The sequence below is a fragment of the Eptatretus burgeri genome, chromosome 2, assembly GCF_056783735.1.
Source record: "Eptatretus burgeri isolate ZD-2024b chromosome 2, Ebu_testis_v1, whole genome shotgun sequence".
NCBI classification, from domain to species: domain Eukaryota; kingdom Metazoa; phylum Chordata; class Myxini; order Myxiniformes; family Myxinidae; genus Eptatretus; species Eptatretus burgeri.
In genome coordinates this window covers 144,379,943-144,406,092 of record NC_140962.1, presented here as the reverse complement: position 1 = coordinate 144,406,092, position 26,150 = coordinate 144,379,943, and the positions used below count along the sequence as shown (strand labels likewise).

Here is a 26,150-nt window from a genome sequence, read left to right as displayed (position 1 = left end):
AGTTGTAGGCACGATATGCGATCGTTGACACACGTCGACACAAGTTCCTTGTAAGTTACTCGTAAGTCGAAACGCGTCGAGGTTATGTTTAGCATACCCGAAACTTATTTTCTTCGTCAAGGCACATTTTCTTTTTTTCTCCTTGGCTCCGTGAAGGCACGTGACAAAATATCTGAAGTTGTTGTTGTTGTTGTTGTTGTTGTTGTTGTTGTTGTTGTTGTTGTTGTTGTTGTTGTTGTTGTTGTTGTTGTTGTTGTTGTTTTTTGGGTTTTTTTTTTTATTTTATTTTTTTGTCTATCACGAATCTTAAAATATATTTGGACATTTGCTTTTAAGTTTCGACGTGACAATATCCTCAAACAGAAAATATTCACAGAGGAGGAACTAAGAATAAGATATGAGCAAACTGAAGAGGAAATCGGGCGTGACGTAACGGCACGTGACAAAATATCGGAAGTTATTGTTTTTTTTTAAACGCTGCCAATACGCCATTATACAGTAGCTGTAAATTAGAAACACGTTCAGTAAGTTCTGTGGTCGTCCAGAAGACGTCAATCAAATACGTCAATATGCGTTGGAGGTACGTTACACATAGGTTCAAAGCATGTTACTCATAGGTTAGAAATAAGTTTTGGGTATGCCAAGCATTACCTCGACGTGTTTCGACTTATGAGTAACTTACAAGTAACGTGCCTCGACGTGTGTGCAACAATCGTGTAACGTGCCTACAACACGTTACTCATAAGTTATAAGTAAGTTTCGGGTACGCTAATCATTACCTGGACATGTTTCGACTGATGAGTAACTTACAAGTAACGTGTCAACGATCGCATAAAGTGCCTACAACTTATGGCCAGCGTAGCGGAATGTGTGAGTCATACGCTGGCATACGTTGTAAAATTTCAAGCATGCTAAAATTTGAGGACAACCGCAAAGTACAACGATGAAAGCCAACGTACTACCACGTATGGCAGTGTTTTTCAGCGTGCTCTTCACATATTGTTGCGAATCCGCGCCCGTCGGCGTGCGGACGGCCGCGTCACTCGAATCGCGGCACGTCGCCCACCAGACGGACAATTCTGTCGTGACCCTCTCGGAACAATGCTGGAGCTAGTCACGGGTGGGCGTTTAACCCCACCACGACCGTGCCAATTGCCCACCCGCGCAGGATAGGGTTGCTCGCCAAATTCGATCTACCGAAGTACCTGCGCGGATGGTCGACCGGGCGATCGTACCACGCCTCAGGCCGACTCCGGACACGAACCGCTTAAGCGGTCCATTCCGTGCTATAGTGATAACTGAGCGGTGTTATCGTCGGCCTCGACGGTTCCGATTAATTACTGGGCGTATTAAGCCCACTACGAACACTTTACGTGAAGCAGGATGGAGGGTCAATAAAAAAGACGAAGCGAAACGGGAAAACAGTTCACACAAAGTACATTTATTTCCCGGAACCTCCCCTGATCCTAGAATTTTCATATATCGATTTCACACAGACGTGCCTGGAGGCGGGTCCAAGCCGCCCCGCGCTTGCTAATTGGACGGAGGAAAAGTGGGCTTGTAGCGTTCTTGATCCGAATTTTCCCTCGGAAAAGCCGCTATTTGCGCTCGCGGCTCGGTGCGTTCGGCACCAATCGCCGAACGGGCCCGAGACAGCCCGACGCTCAGTGTTCACAGGTGGTGCGGGAATGGCCGTAGAAGGAGAGAGGTGAGGGTGGTGGTTTGATGGTTATGGTGCCGTTTGGGAATGGCAGTGATGCGATGATGTGGGAGCATAGATGGTGGCGGTGGCGTGGTTGTTGTGTAATGGCGGTGGGACGTGGTTGGTTCAAAATAAAGATAGAACAGAAAAACGCCTAACTCAAAGGATCGCAGCCCGGATGAATCACATAAATTTCCCTCTATACAATGGGTTTGGGCTAACTACACATGTACTTAGAGATATCTCACCTACGGGTCCTGAATGGTGGTTTGCGAATTTCCACAGCCGTAACAATATACAAACTTATCCATAACGTATTCGACTTGTGCCGACGTTTTAGCCCAATTTTGCATACGTCAGGCATACGTTGGCTAAATCGTCAAGGTGTGACAGGGCCTTTAAGTAGCCTAAGGCTTATCTGGGCCCGAACATTCACACGAAGAGAGATAGAGGGGAAAACTCACAAGACAAAAAGAGTTCATTGAACACGATGTCCAAAACCCTAATCATGAAGCCAACACCAGGCTATAAACTCAGCCTCAACGATTGCAAAAAATACAAAATCAATATATAAACATAAATATTAACAAATACATACCAACAACAGGGAGAACGACAAAAGAGTGGGAAAATCCCCGCCAAAAAAGTTGGATAGATTGGGAATAGACGAAGAAGGCTCTTTGGAATAGCCAAGAAGACGTCTGTTCAACTGGGATGGAGAACCATCAAAAATGGTTCTCATAAATCATTAAAAATTCCCAAGACCAGGGACACTTCACCAGTGGCTTTAAGAAAATATCAGGGCAAGTGGGCAAGTGTTGGTTCTGCAAAGTAGAAACAGAAAATACGAGGCACCTCCTGTCGGGATGTAAAAAAGAAGTCATGTCAGAGCAGCTGCACACAAAACGGCACAACACGGTATGTAGAATAATCTCCTGGCACATCTGCAAAATTCTCAATGTCACAGTTCCATAAAAATCATGTAAACATTGCCAATGCGTACAAAAAGGAAAAGAAGGCATTGTTAATCAAGGTGTCTGTACCCATCGATTTTGGCCTAAACAACAGAAATGAAGAAAATGGCCAAATACCAAGATCTCAAAAATGATGTGAAAAGGTTATGGAAGCCGAAGAGAGCCAAAATTGTACCAGTGATTATTGGAGCAACAGGAATGATGAAGAAGAACCTTACAGAGATCTGAAAAATCATTCCTGGGAATATTACTATAAAATAACTGCAGTTGAAAGCTGTCTGGGGCTCGGTGACGATCCTCAAAAGAGCCCTGGGAGCAAATAAAAACTTTGAGAACAAGAAAACCTCACAACTTGGTCCATAAATCATGATCCCTTTCCGAGACGGAGGTGGATACTTCGAGACATGGGAGGACTCCTTTCCACCTTCTGAAATCCGCATATGGAGATAACAACCAACAACACACACACAAACACACACATATGTGTATACACATGGATCATATACACATAGATCTATATTGAAGTACTTCCCTATTTACCTCATAGATGCATTCCAGATCATCATCATTTAAATCGAAATAATGTTCCTCGAACTTCAAAATTCCATTGACTTGATGTTTTAAATGGGGAATGCATCCCAAAAGAACAAACAAAATAAGTGGAAATTTTTCAAAATGTAGATAAATTGAAACATTACAATAAAATACTGTATATAGGAATCTGGTCATCTACGTTTTTCCTGTGTAGCACAAGGCTGCGAGTCGCGTCATTGACTGAGGGTGTGGCAGTGTTGCTGATGCAGTGTCCCTGTCGGTTCGAGCAGTAATTTGAATTTGGCTAAGATGCCGGGGCCAACTCTTCACGATGAACACCCTTAAAGGAATTTCATGTCCACCAGCTAATTCCGGCAGATGTGTTGCCCAATTTAATGTCCATCTGAGGAACAGCATGCACATTGATTAATTACCCTGCCTGTGAAACATTGGGATGACAGTTTATAGCTGATTTGAGATTCTAACCAAGACTAGACAGCTTAGAGCGAGTGTGTGTCCCTTTCGGCCATCCTGCCGTGGAGTGGGGGATGCATTGCTTTGTAGTCTCTGAAAACATTTTAAAATTCTCTGTTGAACTCCCAGTTCATTTTACTCATTCTTATCCTCTCAAAAAAAAATTGCCGACCAAGCTCCAGGGATTTCCGCCGGAGAACTGAGCCGTGGTTGCTCAACTAGATCGCTCAATATAATTGTTGGAAGAGAAGAAAAAATTATTTAATGCCTTGGCAATTTCAAATGTTCTTGTGTAAATGTGGGGAATGTGGAAGTATCACCTTCATAAAATAAATACGCTTTGCTTCGTTATAAAAATCGGTAATTTTATAACATTTGCAGATTTCACTCCAGATTTCAACATTATTTTATCCACAAGATCTGATCCTCCAATCTGAAATCGTTTTTCAACTTTCATTAGTCCGTGAGAGGAGATGGTGTTTCCAAGGCAAGGCATTTTTAGTAGGCCGAAGCAAAATGGCGGCTAAGACCCCTGCGAGGTGTGAAGTGCTGATCAAGGGTAAGCCTTTCATGAAGGCAAGCCTTTAATTATCTTCAAAAGGGGTGTCTAAATTTTCCCAAAGACCCAGTTTTTATTTTTACTCCTGCCACCGAATGTGAAGGAGGTTATGTTTTCACCCATTTCTGTCTGTCTTTGTTTGTGTGCAGGATATCTCAAAATGTTGTGGATGGAGTGCGATGAAATTTTGTGGACAGGTTGGGTGTGTGACAAGAATGAACACCTTAGATTTTGGTGAAGATCCGGATCCGGATCCGGCTACTAGAATTTAAAACATGATTCTTCACCATTGAGAGATCGGGACAAAACTATATATCTATAGCATGATATTTGAAAAATGTATTTGGCCGGATATATTTTTGTGGATCAGGTATTGCGTGCCAGAGGTATGCGATCTCCAGAGCCCTTGCAGTTATTTATGCACTCCCTTGAAGTTCACTTACTATGCCGTTTCGGGCTGCTAGTTTTTGGAGTTATGGAGGAGACAGACAGACAGACAGACAGACAGATACATTTTTATGGATAGATTAATAAAGGGGAACATGGATACTGGTGGAAATGTGTGGGAATGCTTGGACGGATGGCCCCCTCCTGCGTCGGACTTCCTTCTCTGTCTGATTCTGATCCTTGCTTATTTCTTACCTTTTCAGGGTTACAAGAATTTGCTGCACAGGTAAGATGAGAAAGGTAGCGTTCAGGTGCTTTATCATGTCACTTTCATGTTTTCAACACAAAATGGATATTTTAATCACTCACCATGTAATTTAACTTCACCTTTCAAAATATATCGATTCATCTTTTGTCCCAGGTGCATTCCTTCTGGTACGTTAACATTAAGTGTTTTGAGGGACGCACACGCACACATGCACACACACACACACACACACACACACACACACACACACACACACACACACACACACACACACACACACACACACACACACACACACACACACACTAGACATGGACGATTTAAAGCCAACTGATGAAAAATTGACAGATAACCAAAACTAGTAAAACGGTTCTCTGAGTGAAATGGAATTTGGACTCGATAAGTACGCCAGCACTTTGAAGACGAAGCATCATACAAATACCTCGTAGAAGAGGGCCACCGAATATATCACAAAAAATGCAAAACACAATTGCCATAGAATTGTAGAACGAAGATGATCCTGAAAATGTACCTCTCCCCAAGAAACAAAATCAAAGCCGTAAACCAACTCACAATCCCAGTGTTCCAATACAGCTGTGGAATCATAAACTGGCCCCAATCAGGAAGCAATAAGTTTGATATCAAAACAAGAAAACTCATTATCATCCACAAAATGTTCGACAAACACCGGTGCATCCCGCAAATCTACCTGCTGAGACCAGAGTGAGGGAGCTGCCTGATCGAACCCAACCAGGTGCACAGAGCGACAAGTTTAGGACTAGCTGAGGATTTGAAATGCTCATCAGAGTATCGGATTCAATTTGTAAACAACCATGAACACAAAAAAACCTGAAAAAGTATCCCTCATTCACCTTGAAAATATTTTCCAAAAACAGTTGTGAATAGAAGATGCTGTGGTGGAGATTTCCAACTAAAAGAGAAAACCCTTCATAATTTCACAGATCGTTTTTATACAAAAACACATACATATGGAAAGAAGAGCTTGTCTCAAGTGTCCAAGCAGAGATCTGCCTCTGAGCCAGAATACATGGCCTTTTGTACAATTGCAAAATCGGGAGGGGTCAGAACATCACAGGGCATTTGGCCAATTGATATCAGACTAAAATAAAGCTTTGTTTGCACACGAGGTCCTTCAAGCAAAGAGAAAACAATCTTGTGCATAATTAAAGCAGATAGTGCTGTGAAAGAATGAGTCTTCCCTCAGGGGTGTGTATGCACTGAAAGCCTTAATTTACTTTAGACAATGATGAGCATTTATCTCAGCATGTAGATGGAGTATCTATCTGGTTTGCACAGCTTTTGCAGAACAATCCGAGGTCCATGACCTCAGCAGCTCGATGAGACTCCTGCTTGATAAGAGAACAATGGGAAGACAGAGTTCATGTTTGTGCAACTTTACAATTGAATGGAAGGCCATAGTTAATGAGACTAATGCCTTTGGGGCTTTAACTCTCTGGCATCACCAAAGTAATTCTCCCTAATTTGCGAACCAAGTGAAAGGTAGAAGATTCTATTGTTACATAGTTAACTAACATACTATAACTGTTCATTTATAAAACAACTTTCAGTGTGTATTTTTGAGGTAACAAACATAACAGATGGGTATATATTTCCTTTAACTAAGCATGAATGAACAATATGATCCTTTCCAGGCCCAGATGTACTTGGGCCAGTTTGGGGATTATATATTCGTTATTATTATATTGGGTAATCAATGATCCTGTGGTTTGAAATGGAAAAGATATATCATTTTGGAGGGAATTAACAAGGCCATAGGATAGTGAACAGAGAGTCTTATTCCATTTACTCGTGGCCTGTCAGGATTGACTCTGCAAATTTATTGAGCTCTGACCTTGTCATTGTTAGAGATCTGATGAGCATAATTTTCCTGCAGACAATTGAAGTCTCCCGCAATTCAGCACACGTGAACCATACAGAGTGATTTTAGCCCATACTTTATACATTTTATACTTCCATGTTGTTTAAAGGCATCAAGAAAAATGAGTACATGATTTGTGGACAAAGAACACTTATCTCAATTTGACATATTTGTTTCTGTGTGATTAATACAGATACACCAGTGCTTTGCAATTGTCATGTGATCCCTTGAGCTTTCCATTACCAAAATGTCCATGCTGATATTTCACAAGATGGAATTAATTATTTTACTTCCAAAGTGCCACACAGGAAATGGAATAGCATCAAATACCATTGCAACAACTGGAAGAAAAGAAAGAAAGAAATGTCAACAAATATACACTAACAGCTGAGAGAATGATAAAAGAGCAGGAAAATACAACAAAGAATTGGACAGAGTGGGGAGCGACAAAAAAGGCTCTTTGGAATGGCTAAGAGGTCAGCTCAACTGGGACGGAGAATGAATAATAATAAGTGCCCAAGATCAAGGACACCACACCAATGGATTAAAAATATGGTGTGACTGAGTGAGAGAGACAAGTGTATAGTCCGGGAGCCAACCTGTGTACGAGGCTGTTTTAGGGTTGGACCTTACAGCCTCTGCTATAAAATTTTACACCCCCAGGATGTTTAGATATATGTTTGCAGTTCATGAAAACCAATGTTGGCAATTCATAAGCTCTTGCGAAAAATTTTGGCGGACGTTTTTGTTTGAGGAAGATTTGAAAAATTTGATAAAACAGCAATTGTCAATAAAATTTCTAAAAAAATTAAAAAATCACATTCATGAAAAATAAATGTGAACTAAATGTAAGAATTCAATCAGTACATTGTAAAATGACAAAAAAAAAATTGCCTTTGTGGAAGTAAACCTCGTAAAAGTACATAATTTTGTGAAAAATGCCTTAAAAATAACGTTTTTTGAAGATGGCCTTTAGAACTTTTCTTATCATAGGCAGATGCTGCATTAGAATACTAATTTCTCTTAATGTGATATGAACATGGTATCCATGGCTAATTAAAACAGCAAATTTGAGTGAGTTCTATCAATTTTTAAAGAGAAAATTAACATTTTTGTCAACCAAAGTTACCCCTACCCCCAAAATCCTCTTACTCTATTGAACACAGTTCGGTTAGGGTTTGCTGGATCCAGGTTGGGTACTTCACAGTTCACTCTTCCAAAGGAAAATTCAATGGTGTTTGGAGTGACATGGCCCTGGAGCAGACATACAACAATGAAGGGAAGACATCTCTGTTCAAAGGCATATCTCAGGCACCAGCTGCTCAAGATAAATATGTGAAGACAGCACCATTTCTCACAGCTGTATCAGAGAACATAAAGTCTATGGCTAATCTAGGCCAACAGGAATCTACTCATCATGGAGAAACACATAAGCAGGCAACAGAAGAACATATGCATGTTGAGGAGATCAAGAAAGTGATATGCCAGCAGATTATAAACCCATTCCAGTGTAACAACCAAGTGGATCTGCTCAATAGAGCAACTGGTGAGAAGGCTGCTTCGAAAGACTTGGTCCATGCTCAAGCTAAGGGCATGGAAGCCATTATGAAAGCAGAAGAGGTGGTCTCTATTAAGATTGAACCACTGAAGCTGGTAACTTTCTCCTCACAGAAGAAATCAAACCCATCAAGGAAACAGAGTTTAATCAGGATCTATCAAGATGAGACTGCAACTACACGTGTGCTGTGTTTCTATCGAGATGCCCGACCCAGTCACAAGACAGATTGCATTTTCCCATGAGTGGACAGACTATCCATCATCCCTGTTTGAGGTTGATCCACGCTTAGCACAGGGGTTTGTAATGCGCAAAGGCAACAAGTCTGATTTCGTGGCAGTGCTAATTGCTGAAGCTGAGCAGGATGTTGTTTTACAGCTGCCATCATTACCACAGAGTGACCTATACACAGTTTATCTGGTAGACACAATGGCATTTGTAAATAAATACCAAAAAATGGGTGCAAAACATTTGGTGAACTTCCCCAGCTGTATCTTCGCAAGCTCCTGCAGTTGAAACCTGAAATGTGCAACTGTGTCAATATCATTGGTGATCAGTATGATTTTGATGATAGCCATATTTGAAGGGTGATGAGCAGCAGAGGAGAAACCAGACAGACCAGGCAAGACAATTCTCACCATCCAAGAGTCTAGAAATTCTGGACTGGAATTTACTCATGAAGAATCCAAGAAATAAAGGAAATCTTCAGAACTTCATTGGCACTTCCCTTTGTGAGAGTCCTGAAGCTATTCCGGATAGAGTGACCATCATTCTTGGTGGTATGATGGAAAACAAAGGTCACACTCTTTCCATCACATCAGCATCAAGTTCAGTTCTGGACTTACCTTGTGAAGAACATGAAGAGGCAGACACAAGGATTATTGCTCATCTTGCATATTGTGTGGAATATCTTGATCACCATCGAGCTGTTGTGCATGCATCAGATACAGACATAATTATGCTGTGTATATATCACTTCTGCTGCTTGAACACATTGCAAGAACTCTGGATACAACGGCAGAATCAATACCTACCTATTCATGAGCTGGTAGAAGTGTTGAGCAAGAAGTACCAGAAAATCCTCTTGATGTCGCAGCTACACTTCTGTGCACATATGTGTTGTGTGGATGTGACACAGTGAGCTACCCATTCAGAAGGGGAAAAGAAGAGGTCAGGTCAGGTATGGGAGCATGTGCCAGAACAGCGCGTCGCTGCGTCCACTTTCCGCCGGTACTCCAGGGGCCTCCGTCTGGCCATCCCCCAGGCAGATGCCAGGCCCATCCCCATCTCCTTGAGATGATGGTCAACCTGCTGCAACCATGAGGCACGTGGTCGGCCCACTGGCCTCCTCCACTCATGAGACTCCCTCGCTGAGAGAATCTGGTGAGCAGGATCAGCGTCAGGAAAACGAGCCACATGTCCATACAGCCGCAGCTGACGCTCATGGACTATGCAGGTAACAAATCTCATCCGAGTCTCTCTCAGCAACCGCTCGTTGGACACAAAATCCGACCAGCGATAGCCAAGGATTCTTCGAAGAGACCTGGTACAAAAGGAATTAAGTCTCCGTCTCAGATCCTTGGTCAAAGTTCAAGTCTCGCACCCATAGAGCAAGACTGGAAGTACCAAGGACCTGAAGACTCGGACTTTCATCCTCCCGCACAGGTACCGGCAGCGCCACACCCCATGATCCAGTGAATCCATGACTCCCCAGGCCCGACCCAGACGTCTATTGACCTCCGGCTCACAACCTGCGGAGACATGAATATCACTGCCAAGGTAAGTGAATCTATCCACGACCTCAACATCCTCACCACAAACAGACACAGACAGGACAGCAGCATCCAAGATGTCACCGAAAGCCTGGATCTTAGTTTTGACCCAAGAAATCCGTAATCCCAACGGCTCCGACTCCTCATTCAGCACCTCGAGGGCCCCCAAGAGGATGTCTAAAGTCTCCGCAAAGATGACTGCATCATCTGCAAAATCAAGGTCCGAGATCTTGACATTGCCAAACGATGCACCGCAACTTGATCTCTCCGACATCCTCCCTAAAATCCAGTCCATACAAGTGCTGAAAAGTGTGGGGGCAAGTACACAGATCCCTGACGAACTCCAGTAACAACTGGAAATAAGTCAGAGATGGTACCACCACACTTCACAGCACTCTCAGTACCAAAGTAGAGTTCAGACATCAGATCGATCAGTTTAGGTGGCACCCCACGAAGACCAAGAATCCTCCAGAGGACATCCCGATTCACTGAATCGAACGCTTTACAGAGATCAACATAGGCTGCAAGCAGCCCCTGCCGAAACTCTCGTCTGCGTTCGGTGAGGACACGAAATGCAAGGATACGCTCAATCGTTGACCTCTTTGGTGTAAACCTGACTGCTCTGGATGCTGGTGCTCAAGCAGATGGTGGCGAACCCTATCAAGAATTATCCGAGCAAAGACCTTGCCCGGCACTGAGAGCAAGCGTCACCCCTCGGTAGTTGTTGCAGTCTTGGCGATCACCCTTCCCTTTCCAGAGAGGGACAACAAGGCCCCTCTTCCAGTCAGTTGGGATGATGCCTGTGTTCCTGTGAAAAGAAGAGCGGCACAGGTTTCTCTGGGACTGATAGGAAACCTTCCCCACCTTGTTGATTTTGGAAGAGATAGTGAAATGGCAGCAACAGAATGTGTCATTGATGAGGCCAGAGTATACTGGACTGCTCTGCATGGCCAAAAAGGGTTCAGCTGTTTGGATACCCTCAGGCAGCATATGTTTGTCTCTTCAAAATTAGACCTTAGGTCACTGCCAGCAACAGAAGATGCGTTTTACTTCCTTGTTTAAGAGCATTGTATCAATTGCTTCTGTATAGACGTGCACATCTCAGTGACCGAGCACTTCCCCCAGCCACAACATTTGGCAGAACCCTTATCAATGGAAAACTGGTCCCAATTCTCATGTCTAAGCCAGCCAAGCCAAACATAGACAAAACGGTGTCTTGCATGTGCAAATTATCCAAATGTCTGGAAACGATGTTCATGCAAAAAGGCTGCTGTGCCTTGCTGAGTGACATGCATATGCCTTGGTCAGAGAGGTTCATGTGGTGGAGTTGTTTCAGAGAGTGACTCTTCCTCTGAAGAGGATGTTTCATGTCACAATATTGTGTTAATCCATTTCTAATTTTATCTTCCTTAAAACCATGGCATGTAAAAGTATGTTCTTGTTCCTGACCCCATTGATAGCAGTCAAGCATTTCTGAGTTACATAAATCTTTTGTTGTTTGACATATAACCTTGTCAATTGTAGGTAGGTTAAATCTACACCAATTGTGATATAGGAAATGAACTCTTCTTTAATATGAGGGGTCATTTGTGTATATAGGTTTAGTGGTTATGATTTTAGGACAATATGAATTACCCCTACCCCCATCCTACATCTTCGCTTTTGCCAACATTTTGTTATCAGAGGGGGCTCGCAAAAGTGTTGACTGTGTTGTTGCGCAAGAGTTTCACCATTGCCAACATTGGTTTTCATATACTCAAAGGGTGTCTCTTTATGAAAATCAACACAAAAATTTTATAGCAGACCGGGCAATTTTTTTTTAATTTTGATCGGTTGGCTCCCGGACTAGTAGGTCCTGCATGGCAAACAGGAAATACTGGTCACCTGCTTTTGGGATACAGAAAACTATTATCAGAACAACTTTACACACAAGGGCACAATAAAGTATGCAAAGTGATTAATTGGCATTTCTGCAAAAATTTCAACATCCCAGTTCCAGAAAACTCATGGAAACACGAACCAAGGGCAATTGTGGAAAATGAGGATGTCATGCTCATCTACGACCTGACAATCCCATTGAGCATGAAAATAGAAAACAAAGCCTTGCGACCAAACATAGAAAATAGAAAACAAACCCTTGCGACCAAACATTAAAAAGAGAAAACAAAGCCTTACGACCAAACATAGAAAATAGAAAACAAAGCCTTGCGACTCAAGAATAATAAGGAAAATACATCATTGCTGAGTGAGGTATCAGCACCCAGTGATTTTGGCTTAAAAAAATGCAGACATCAAGAAAATGACCAAATATCAGGAACTCAAAAATGAGATCAAGAGATTTTGGAAGCTGAAGAGCATCAGAATTGTACCACTAATAATTGCAGCAACAGTAGTGAGAAAGAAGAACCTCACTGAGATTTATAAAACATCCCCGGGAATATCATCACAAATGAAATACAGTTGGAGGCTGTCCGGGGTTCGGTGACGATCCGGAAAAGAGCCCTCGGAATAAAACTTTGAGAACAACAAAACTCAATAGCTTGGTCGATTTACCGGGTCGGAGATGCAAACTTTGAGGCCTGGGAGGACTCCGTGCCACCTCCTGAAACCTGAAAATGGAGATAACACACACACACACACACACACACACACACACACACACACACACACACACACACACACACACACACACACACACACACACACACACACACACACACACACACACACACACACACACACACACACACACACACACACACACACACACACACACACACACACACACACACACACTGGAGGAGGACACTTGATGCTCTTCGAGCTTGGCCACAATAATCTATTACCTTAACTTTGGTAGTGAGGAAATGGTAGGGGTGGGGGGGGGAGGGGGTGGGTCTTGTGAATGTGCGTACCATTACACATAGTTGAGTTCTATTTGTATTCAAAGTCTTTTTCACCTTTTTTATACATTTCACATTCACTTAGCCCATGATGCTTTGGACTCGGCCATGTTATTATCTCCATGCTTTTTGAAAGAAAGAAAAACAAAACAAAACACGAGAATCAGCTCCATCTGTCCAACTGTTCATCACGTCTCCTCCTAAACGTTTGTGGATAAATTCACCAAACTTGGTCGTTGTGATCACCACACTGGATGAAGGTGCAAAATCAATATCGTTTTGGCCCCGCCTCCTGGGGCTCGTTCAAAAGGTCAAATACAGCAGATGCAATTATGGGCACATTTGCAAACATTTTAAGACTAAACTTTGTATATGTAATCAACATTGGGGAACGCATTAAATATCTCACGTTTTTTTGGATTCCCCCCCCCTCCTCCGGTTCACACCACAGGGGGGTGTGTACTTGGGGTCACAGCTGCCAAAGGGGACAAATATATTCAATTCAAAATTTAGAATTGGGTAATTTCTGGTGGTTTTTTTTTTCCCATCTTTAAACTTTGCTTCGGAAGGGAAGCGTGGGGATTTGCGATGGTGGCCATCAATTTCACTCTAGTTATCCCCACACTCTTTGAAAAAATAACCAGGAGATATTGTAATCGGCTTTGTCTGTCTATCCGTCCTTCTGTCACGTTATCTCTTTTTAAATGGTTGTGGAGAAATTCACCACCACATATGAAGGTGCAAGAGCAGTAAATTTTTTGGCCACACTTCATGGGGCGCTGTAAAAAGATCAAACACCGAAAAATTCAGTTACAGGAACATTTTAAATCATTTTCAAATTAAAGTTTGTATCTGCATTCAACATTGGGAGGTGCATGAAATATGTAACGATTTTTAAATTTGTCCCCTAAGTTCATGCCCCATGGGGTTGGGACTCCAAATTTCATTAAGTACTTTTATTAGCTAAAGATTATTGTGGCCTAGCTAGTGGACTACCTCGAGGTGTATAGCTCGTAGTCCATTTTTCTGGGAGATGCAATAAGCATCAAAAGCCCCAAGAACGTTGTGTTCCCAACAGATTTTTTTCAGTTAAGACTAAAGCAATGGTAGCGACTGTTTGAAAAGGTAATCGTACGTTGGACGATATTGACTGAATAGTTTGTAGTTATGTTGATGTTTACTTCTGGTAGGTTTGCCCCACAATGCGATATTTAAACACCTTCACACGGCATTTGTCCAAGGTGGAAAACCCCTTGGGGGGTGGGGGGGGATGAGGGGAAATGAAGTTGCTCTAATCTCCATTGTATCACTCTTCGTCCCCATGGACCATTTTACTGAGATTGGATAAGTAACGATTGAATGAATCGCAGACAGACATCAAATTGTGTATTGTCATATGATGGGCCGGGCCCTCACCACTTGTGAAATCGGTTTACAATTATTTCCTCACTACCAAAGTTAAGGTAATATATCAAGTTACTTTTGCCAAAGGAGAGGGTATTGCATTTGGGTCCGTTTGTTTGTTTGTTTGTTCGCAAAGAACTTTCGTGATTTTCTCTGCAACAGCTTGTCGCATTGAGACAACATTTTCACCATTGGTGCAACTACTTACAGTGGGGAGAACAAGTATTTGATACACTGCCGATTTTGCAGGTTTTCCCACTTACAAAGCACGTAGAGGTCTGTAATTTTTATCAGAGGTACACTTCAACTGTGAAAGACTGAATCGAAAACAAAAATTCTGAAAATCACATTTTATGATTTTTAAATAATTAATTTTCGTTTTATTGCATGAAATAAGTATTTGATCACCTACCAACCAGTAAGTATTCCGGCTCTCACAGACCTGTTAGTTTTGTCTTTAAGAAGCCCTCCCATTCTCCACTCATTACCTGCATTAACTGCACCAGTTTGAACTCGTTATCTGCATAAAAGACAGCTGTCCGCACTCAATCAATCTGACTCCAACCTCACCAAAATGTGCAAGACCAGAGAGCTGTCTAAGGACATCAGGGACAAAATTGTAGACTTGCACAAGGCTGGGATGGGCTACAGGACAATAGGCAAGCAGCTTCGTGAGAAGGCAACAACTGTTGGAGCAATTATTAGAAAATGGAAGAAGTTCAAGATAACAGTCAATCTCCCTCGGTCTGGGGCTCCATGCAAGATCTCACCTCGTGGAGCCTCAATGATCATGAGAGGTGAGGGATCAGCCCAGAACTACATGGCAGGACCTGGTCAATGACCTGAAGAGAGCTGGGACCACAGTATCAAAGAAAACCATAATTAATGCACTACGCCGTCATGGATTAAAATCCTGCAGCGCACACAAGGTCCCTCTGCTCAAGCCAGCGCATGTCCAGGCCTGTCTGAAGTTTGCCAATGACCATCTGGATGATCCAGAGGAGGAATGGGAGAAGGTCATGTGGTCTGATGAGACCAAAAAATCGAGCTTTTTGGTTTAAACTCCACTCGCCGTGTTTGGAGGAAGAAGAAGGATGAGTACAACCCCAAGAACACCATCCCAACCGTGAAGCATGGTGGTGGAAACATCATTCTTTGGGGATGCTTTTCTGCAAAGGGGACAGGATGGCTGCACCGTATTGAGGGAAGGATGGATGGGGCCATGTATCGCGAGATCTTGGCCAACAACCTCCTTCCCTCAACAAGAGCATTGAAGATGGGGCGTGGCTGGGTCTTCCAGCATGACAACGACCCGAAACACACAGCCAGGGCAACTAAGGAGTGGCTCCGTAAGAAGCATCTCAAGGTCCTGGAGTGGCTGAGCCAGTCTCCAGACCTGAACCCAATGGAAAATCTTTGGAGGGAGCTGAAAGTCTGTGTTGCCCAGCGACAGCCCTGAAACCTGAAGGATCTGGAGAAGATCTGTATGGAGGAGTGGGCCAAAATCCCTGCTGCAGTCTGTGCAAACCTGGTTAAGAACTACAGGAAACATCTGATCTGTGTAATTGCAAACAAAGGTTTCTGTACCAAATATTAAGTTCTGTTTTTCTGATGTATGAAATACTTATTTCATGCAATAAAATGCAAATTAATTATTTAAAAATCATACAATGTGATTTTCAGGATTTTTGTTTAAGATTCCGTCTTTCACAGTTGAAGTGTACCTATGATGAAAACGACAGACCTCTACGTGCTTTGTAAGTGGGAAAACCTGCAAAATCGGCAGTGTATCAAATACTTGTTCTCCCCACTGTATGTGGAATGTTTTAATGATACTTATGACATCAAAGGTCAAGTGGTGCAGCAGCCATGTTGGAAAAACGGAAAAACTTTGGACCTCGGTATTTCTGAAACCGCACCATTAATATACTTGAAACTTTGCACATGGCAAGTCCTCCTTATGGGGAATATATATATATATATACATATATATATATGATTATTATGACGTCATAATTACATATGTAGAACACTACATCCGTTCAGTATGAAAATTTTTGAGGCTAATGTAGGGATAAAATGGTCCACAAAAATTGTTTTGATGTCATCGGTCACATGATTTGCAGCCATATTGTGTTTTTTTTTTTTTTGACCGTCAAAAATCTTTTTTTTTCCCGCCAAAAATCTTTGAAATGGCTGAACCCTTCATCACTACCAGCATTTAGTAAGTGACAGCTCTATTTATGTTTGCAATTATGTAACGCACAATTACACAAACACCACACAACATGCCACACAAAGCAAGTCCAGGCGAGAGTCTGCAATCTCTGCTCTTTTTCTTGTTCTCCATTGTTTTCTCAAATTTCATCGAAAATCATGTTATTGTCCATGTTTTAACTTGAAATGATTTAACAGGTGGGTGATCCCCCAATGTGTCTCATCTTTTTGCCACACGGAAATTAAAATTATTCAACAGTTGATTTTGCAATACATTGCTAAAAATGATTTGGCAGCTTCGTCTAATTTTTATTCTATTAATATACTTTAGATGTTTGTTGAAAAATGTGTTTTGTTTTATCTCATCCGTTACCTTATCTTCTTTGGCTACCCTGACCTTCCTTCCTTGTTGAATGAATGTTTCTCTTCCCTACCCAGATTGGAGTCCAGGTCACATTTTATAACCACAGAGCCTGCACCACCCAGATTGCTGGACTTCTCGGTGGAGGAGCAGAATGTGGACTCACTCATCCAGCACGATGAGAATCTTCTGAAAGAGATCCAGAGTAAGTGATATGAGGGAAACAAGGTTTATGGAAAATAAATGCATTGTGGAAATGAAGAATGAAGTTCATCATGTCGGTTCCACATCTGAGGATGAATGAAGTATAGTGGATGTAGGATATCGAGACTTTCAGAAGAAATTTGATAAGGTACCACAAAGGAGGTTGTTGGTTAAGGTGAGAGCTTGTGGAGTAGCTGGTCAGGTAACTAACTGGATTAGAAACTGGCTTAGTATTAGGAAGCAAAGAATGGCTGTGACTGGGTGAATGTCTGACTGAGAAAGTGTGGGGTACCTTAGTGATCAGTACTGGGGTGATTTATTATTAATAGTTGACATCAACGATTTGGAAAATGGGGTTTGGAGTCTGCTATCTAAATGAGTAGATGACACAAAGCTTGTGGAGGTAAGGGAGACTGCAGAGAGGGGTGGGGGGGATGGTTAGAGATAAAGGTGTGATCTAGACACCTTAATTTGATCAGGCAAATTATTAGTAGAGGCAGTTTAACAAATATATAAGGTGCTGAGGATCGAGAAGAACAATGAAAATACAGATTACATAATGCATGTGGCAGACTTGGAGCATATCATGCAGGAGTAGGATCTGGGGGTGGTAGTAGACAGATGTTGTGGTGGGGATAAGCAGACAGCACAGTGCTTGGTAGCTTTAGTGAAAGCAAACCGGATTTTAGGTTGTATTTGTGGGTGGATAAATTCTAAATCAAAAGAGGTCATGCAAATACTGTAAACGAATTTAGTAAGGCCTCATCTGGAATATTATTTTGAGTTCTGATCATCACATCTGAGGGATGACATAGCTGCTGCAGAGAAGGTTCAGCAGAAGGCTACAAGGTTGATTCCAGTGTTTGGTTGACTCATTTATAGATGAGCCAATAGAGGAGACAGGACTTTCTACATGACAAAGAAGGTAATTTAGAGTGGATTTGATGGAGATGTTTGAGATAATGAAGGGGAATGACAAAAGAAGTGCAGAAGAGTTCTTCATCAGAACAGACAGTGTTCGGACCAGGGGACATAGTCTGAGAGTAAAGAAGATGAGAGTTAAGACAGTAATAAGGGAGGGATCATTTCAATTAGAGAGTAGATGATGCATGGAATGTTCTTCCTGGAAAGGTAGTGGCAGAAGAAAGAGTGGAAATTTAAAATTGGAATTAGATAGGTACCTCTATGCAATATTGGAGTTTGCCACGGTTCCCCATCGGAAACTCAAGATTCTGGCCTCAACACTCTCCGTCGCACACCTATTTAACTTGCCAAATAAATTGGAGAGGACTGTGGGAGGTGAGAAGTCGCTAACCTTACCTCGATTCTTTGTTGCAATAACATGGCAAAAACTTCAAAAGTACACAATTCTTTACACAAAAAGTTCCTCATCAGTTTTGATCCCTGTCCTTCTGGTGTCGTCTTCAGGTTTCCCACGATGGGGAGAAAAGATGGCAAAACAAACAAGCAGATCGACCTTATCCACAATTTAACTTCACCAATTCAAAGCCCGCATGCAATTGACCACGTCCCTTCATGGATGTTACCTGCTCCAGCTATCAGCTGAGCCCAAATTCCCAATTACAAGCCACCTCGTGGGCAGGCTACCTGCCTCCCAGAGCACATATCAAGTTGCATTCGACCAAGAGGAACATTCACACACTCATACTCAACATTAGCAATAACTATTAATTTCCTCAAAAACCAGGGCATCTCAATTCCCTGCCAGTGTGGATTCAATTCAGCACCTTAGAGGTCCTATATTATGGTGGTTGGTGTGTGGCAGTGTGTGCCTGCCCACAGCCCAAAGTTCCATCTCGAGGGAAATCCCTGACTCCCCAACCACCTCGCTCCCCCCAGCACCACAAAGGCTTCCTTCGCTGCATAACCTGCTAGAGGTGATCACCCAAATGGCACTTCATGGCCTTCCATGGTCACCAAGGTCCTCCACATTGTGGACAACCCATCCATCCCTCCTCCGGGTGGGTTTTCCATTTCCAGGCACTATTTGGCGACCGAGGGCAGGGCATTGCGGAGCTGCAGGCTTCCTGCTCTCAATCAGAGCACAATCCACCCACAGACACACACCTCTTCCATACCCACAAACCTTACAGGCAATTATCCCTCCCTGGCTGCCATTCCTTCTCAGCTCCACCTGCAATACATGCTAAAAGTGGTGTTCCTACGTGCTAGGCCTTGCATACACACAAACAATCACAACACACAATCGCCAAAAAAACACAATCACCCATGAAATATTTTAAGGCACACAGACATTTTTAACCCATTCCACCCAGTCCATGTGCTTGCCTCTCATGGCCTTTCCGCTGGTACTCCATGTGCCCCCATCTGGCCATCCCCCAGGCAGCTGCCTGGCCCATCCCCATCTCCTTGAGATGCTGATCGACTTGCTGCAACCACGAGGCACGTGGTCGGCCGATTGGCCTCCTCCATTCATGAGGCTCCCTCACTAAGAGAATCCAGTGAGCAGGATCAGTGTCAGGAAAATGAGCCAAATCTCTATACAGCCAGAGCTGATGCTCACGGACTGTGCAGGTAACACACATGGGAGGCCCTCTGGCCCGTCACCCATACAAATTCCCCAACTCACTCGCATACCCCCAAAAGCAAAGCATGGCGAGTCGTGCCAATGAGGAAAGATAAATTTGACAATCTTAATTGCCACTGTGAAGCCCGTTCAATACCAGCAGCACCTGTTGCAGCCAATCATCCCATGTGTCTCATGCCAATTAAACCCAGGTCTGACTTCCCAATCTGAGCCCCTTTAATCACAGCAAACTATCTGTGTGGAAGCAGAGCATCATCCACACTGTTGCGATATTTTTCCAGGCCATTTCTTTCTTTAAAACTTCTGTTTTCTTTTACTTTTCCAAACCAACTTACCATTCCATTTTTTATCTGTGCCCCAAAAACCTCATTGTTTTATTCCTTTGTTTCTTTCATTTTTTTTCTTCGAGTTTGTTTATTTCTCCCCACATTTCTCTCATTTCTTCTCTTAAATAATATTTATTTTCTTTCATTTCACCCCCTCATTTGTTCTCCTAATTCTCCAATTAGTTGATCGAACATGTCCTGAATGAATGTCGCACCAGACTCTTGATCGACACTCACACCAGTTGGCGAAGGGATTCGAGTGACGTCAGGAGCAAGGGAGGTTCCTATCCTAAGCTTTCCCCACCAGGCCCCAGGCCCCACCCCAGCTCACCTCCGTTCATGCGTTCCAATGATCTGCCATTCCGTGGGCATCGACCATTTTGTGCACTCTTCTCGGGGAAAATAAAATAATTCAAATTTTGAACGGGCAAACATGGCATATTTGTGTTAAAATTGGATTTAAAATTTTGCTTCATGAAATTAAATGGGTTAATATCCCAATCCTCAGCACCAAATTTCACGTAGGACAGTCTCTGTTAACACGGGCCGTCTCAGCCGGGATCTTTTTTCCCGCCAACGGATGAGAGGTGTCTAATTACTATGTTCCATCTAATTCACCTTCAACTTCCCATTCCCCATGGTGACCCCAAATGAACCGAATTTGACGGTAACACACATGGGAGGCAGAAATACAGAAAATGTCTTCCCTTCACAAGGGTTCATTTATAATGTGTATATGGAGAAAATGGGATGGGACGTCTAAATCAGCGTCAACAGACAAACACTTGGATATGGGGACATGCAAACTTATCCACAAGGATGAGTTAACAATCCTAACCCCATGAGGAACCACAGACCACTCTCTTACCAAACAATGGGGTAAGTAGGTGAGGACTTCCCTCTGACATGATGAGTCGTGTGCAGGGCGATGGTGCTGCTGGGGAACAGGAATTATGGATGCAGTGGAGGCGAGGGATTGTGAGGTGGTGTCCACTTTTCCGGAGAGCTGTTCTCTGCGAGTCTTCCCCTCTAACATACAGCACTTCTCACCACCATGACTTTTGGTGCGCCGGCCAAACAGATCGTGTACAGTTCAGGTCAGGGCAGATCAATTTTGGGAGCATGCGCCGGAGCAGCACCTTGCTGCGTCCACTTTCCGCTGGTACTCCATGTGCCCCCATCTGGCCATCCCCCAGGCAGCTGCCTGGCCCATCCCCATCTCCTTGAGATGCTGATCGACTTGCTGCAACCACGAGGAACGTGGTCGGCCGATTGGCCTCCTCCATTCATGAGGCTCCCTCACTAAGAGAATCCAGTGAGCAGGATCAGTGTCAGGAAAATGAGCCAAATCTCTATACAGCCAGAGCTGATGCTCACGGACTGTGCAGGTAACACATCTTATTTGAGTCTCAGCAACTGCTCGTTGGACACAGTCTGACCAGCGATAGCCAAGGATTCTCCAAAGAGACCTGGAATTAAAGGAATTAAGCCTCCATCTCAGATCCTTGGTCAGAGTCCAAGTCTCACATCCATAGAGCAAGACTGGAAGCATCAAGGACCTGAAGACTCGGACTTTTGTCCTCCCGCACAGGTACCGACAGCGCCACACCCCATGATCCAGTGAATCCATGACTCCCCAGGCCCGATCTAGACGTCTATTGACCTCTGGCTCACAGCCAGCAGAGACAAGAATATCATTGCCAAGGTAAGGAAATCTCTCCCTGACCTCCACATCCTCACTGGAAACAGGTGCAGACAAGATAGCAGCATCCAAGATGTCATTGAAAGCCTGGATGGCAGTGTTGACCTCGGAAACCCATAATCCCAGCAGCCCGAACGCCTCATTCAGCACCGTGAGTGCCCCCAAAAGGATATCCAGAGTCTCCGCAAAGATGACTGCATCATCTATGAAATCAAGGTCAGAGATCTTGACATTCCCAAACGATGCACCGCAGCTTGATCTCTCTGATATCCTCCCCAGAATCCAGTTCATACAAGTGCTGAAAAGTGTGGAGGCCATCACACACCCCTGACAAACTCCAGTAACAACTGGAAATAAGTTGGAGATTGCATCACCGCATCTCACAGCACTCTCAGTACCAGAGTATCGTACAGACATCAGATTGATCAGTTGTGGTGGCACCCCATGAAGACCAAGAATCCTTCAGGGAGCATCCAAATTTACTGAATCGAATGCTTTGCAGAGCTCAACGTAGACTGCAAGCAGCCCCTGCCGAAACTCTCATCTGTGTTCGGTGAGGACCAGAGGAGCAAGGATACAGTCAATTGTTGACCAATTTGGTGTAAAGCCTGATTGCTCTGGGCACTGGTGCTCAAGCAGATGGTGGTTAACCCCATCAAGAATTATCCGAGCGAAGACCTTGCCCTGAACGGAGAGGAGCGTCACCACTTGGTAGTTGTTGAAATCTTGGCGATCACCCTTCCCTTTCCATAGAGAGACAACAAGGCTCCTCTTCCAGTCAGTTGGGATGATGCCTGTGTTCCATGCAGAGCACAGAACTGCATGCAATGACATGAGTACAGCATTTCCACCAGCCTTGAGAAGCCACACATCCCAGGACCTTTACCCCATTTAAACCGGTTCAGCACAGCCCGTGTTTCTACAAACAAAGGTGGATCACAATTGATGGGCGGGTCAGTAATTGGGATTGGAACATCCCTGACATCCAACTCAACAGGTGGTGGATCAGCCTGGTACAGCTGACCAAAGTAACCAGCCCAGAGGGCCTTCACTTCTGACCCCTCTGTCAAGAGTCCACCACCCTCCACTCCAATTGCAGTACACAAAGGGACGGGCTTGGAGGAACGTAATGTGTGAATTCCCCTGTAAGCAGGCCGAGAATCACTTGACCACAGGTGATGCTGTACCCCCCTCACCATTTCCTCACGCATATGCTTCCATGTCCACCCTAATTGCACATAGTTTTATGCCTCAGCTCCCTGAACAGCTCAGCTCTGCCATTAATCAGTTTGCTGAAGTGGAAAGCGCTGCTGTTGCACCTTTGTGGTGGTAAATTGTGACCAGGCCCCACAGCGAGCACGAGGTGTTTACACATGCAATCTTACCCTGACGAGATTTTCTACAAATTACATATGCTGCCTCCTCACAGCATCACGTGTAACAAGACGACTTACTCTGATACATGACAATCTCACCTCCTGGAAATACCGGTCCATGGTACACTTACCATAGTCTAGCCATGGATCACCGCCACACCCTTCCACGTTGCAATATTTTCAGGGGTGGTTAAAATTGGATGTGAATTTTTGGTGATATTGAACCTTACCATGTGGCTAAACTTGGCAGGGAATCGTCACCAATCTGAATCGCCAATCGACATGAATGTGGATTCATGGAGAAGCTTGCCTTGTATATGATGAGTGTATTCAGAGACTGCAGTCTAATTTAATTTTTTTTAATGACACGTATAGACAATGGACAAATTGATGTCATGCTGGATTTGAAATTCGGATCTCAGCATTTAAAAAATATCCTCCTCGAACACCAAAACTGACATCCCATAACCAAGCTGCAGTCATGCAAGATAATAACATGAAGTATCTTTAATAATCACAAAATAAACCAATGTCACCCACAGGGTGACCCGTATCTTGCCAAAAGGTGACCATGTGTGACTTCTTTAAGGTCACACTGAGGTGAACAGAGCTGCTATCCACCAGGAGCGACTCCTTGAGGAATATCTGCCTACGAGAGATTCCGATGAGAATCGTTCTACAGAGTAACCATGAAAAATATGCGTTTGCCTCATAATGTCACCAAATGATGTCATAATGTCTCAAGCTTGACATATCTAGAAAGCACTCATTGAGGTGTTCAATTTGAGGTACTACACGATATGGTTCCTAAAACTTGAAAATTTGACCTTGGGGTCAAATATGTTTGACCTGAGGCGCTAACCATGAAGGTCAAGGCCAATCGCCACCAAAAATTAATCAGCTGAGCGCCAGACCATGAACTATATTCCCATAAAGTTTGAAGACGATCCGATCAAAATTACTCAAAAAATAAGGGTTTCGTCAACTCCCCTGATTTGCGACAAAGTGACCTTGACCTTTGACCTTGACATTCAAAATTTTATGTGCTGAAAGGGACCTCTATAGGCCTCTGATATGCGAAGTTATAAAAATTTCCAATGATAACTGTGCTCTGCAGAATTTTTTATACGTGATTACAGACAAACAAAAAAAAACATACAAGCTGACTAACATATCTTGCAAAAACTTCTTTTTGGCAAAATAATAAATATAATTTTACAATTTGCTTGTTCATTAATTTCACAGAAGAGTTGGTGAAGCAGGTGGAAGTTGACAACCTGGAGTTCAGCACCCTGAAAAGTCTTTGTGAGTGGAAGGGAGGGTGGTATATATTGTGTAAATTAGGATTAATGAGGTTTGAGAAGGAGGATAAATGACTGTCTTTTTAAGTGTCGACCTTCATCTTTTTGTTTATCTTTGACCTCGTACCAGTGATTGATTTATTTCATGTTCAAAATCAAAGCTGAACTTTTTTTTAATCATTTGTGCTAATCGGTAATTAAGTTAATATCCCAAGCTGTTCACCTCTTTTGCTTTTTTTCAGTAGGTTTCTGTGAAAGATTATTTGGTGCCTTTTATAATGATTGGAAAATGCAGATCGGACATTCACAGAAGCCTGAAGTTTTACGTCTGTCATGCATTTTCCAATCTTTATGAATAAATGCCATTGTGCATCTGTCCATCAGTCCCTCAACCTGTATCCTCCATAACTCACAAAACCATGAAACCCAGTGACCCCAAACTTTTCAAGCATACTAAGGGAACTACAAGGTTGTGCATGAATGAAAATTGGGTGTTTGGGTTAATTTATACCTCCCCTTTTGCGGCTAATGTATGGGGGTGCTCATCAGGAAAACCCAAAATCAGCCTTATGAAGATTGTGGCATGCCATCTTACGTCCTCCATGAGCTCGCAAGAGTCTTTAGCCACCATGTTATTTGGCATGCTTAACAATGCATTGATTTTGAAGAGGCTGCAATGATTTCTTAAAGATGGTGTTTTTTCGTTTTTCTTCACTTTCCTCATTTATATTATTGAATGCCTGATCATCATACCTATGAATCGCTGGAACATTGCAATGGTTATAAATGCTTGGAGACACCAGCAATCATGGCTTTATTTCAATTTCTTACATGCCATAACATCTAGACTTTCTTAATCTCAGCAGAATTTCAAAATTTAAACTTCTTTTTTGACTTCAGCATTAGTTCCGACTGCTAAAAAGTGTTCATTTGTCCATTTCGGACATCATATCACTTCGGCATCTTCAGGTCAGATCAGGTTGGGGAGCATGCGCCAGAGCAGCGCGTCACTGCGTCCACTTTCCGCCGGTGCTCCAAGGGCCTCCATCTGGCCATCCCCCAGGCAGATGCCTGGCCCATCCCCATCTCCTTGAGATGTTGATCAATCTGCTGCAACCACGAGGAACGTGATCGGCCCATTGGCCCCCTCCACTCAATAGGCTCCCTCCCTGAGAGAATCTGGTGAGTAGTATCAGCATCAGGAAAATGAGCCACCTGTCCATACAGCCACAGCTGATGCTCACAGACTATGCAGGTAACAAATCTCATTTGAATCTCTTTTAGCAATGGCTCATTGGACACAAAGTCCGACCAGCGAAAGTCAAGGATTCTCCGAAGAGACTTGGTACCAAAGGAATAGTCTCCATCTCAGATCCCTGGTCAGAGTCCAAATCTCACATCCATAGAGCAAGACTGGAAGCACCAAGGACCAGAAGACTCAGACTTTTGCCCTCCCACACAGCTGAAGGCAGTGCCACACCCCATGATCCAGTGAATCCATAACTCGCCAGGCCCGACCAAGATGTTTGTTGACGTCTGACTCACAGCCAGCAGAGACATGAACATCACTGCCAGGGCAAGTGAATCTCTCCGTGAGCTCAGCATCCTCACCACAAACAAGTGCAGACAGGATAGCAGCATCAAAGATGTCATTGAAAGTCT

The 26,150-nt window shown here is 43.4% G+C and overlaps 1 protein-coding gene across 1 annotated transcript in view; it reads left to right on the top strand.

The window, feature by feature from the left end:
- The window catches only part of LOC147033411 (E3 ubiquitin/ISG15 ligase TRIM25-like), a 66,614-nt gene that overhangs the window by 15,471 nt on the left and 24,993 nt on the right, over nucleotides 1-26,150 (top strand). Inside the window, exons 5-7 of the mRNA XM_085854293.1 lie at nucleotides 4,894-4,916; nucleotides 17,088-17,215; nucleotides 24,433-24,492. Coding sequence (XP_085710419.1) covers nucleotides 4,894-4,916; nucleotides 17,088-17,215; nucleotides 24,433-24,492 — 211 coding nt within the window. The remainder of the gene's footprint in view (nucleotides 1-4,893; nucleotides 4,917-17,087; nucleotides 17,216-24,432; nucleotides 24,493-26,150) is intronic.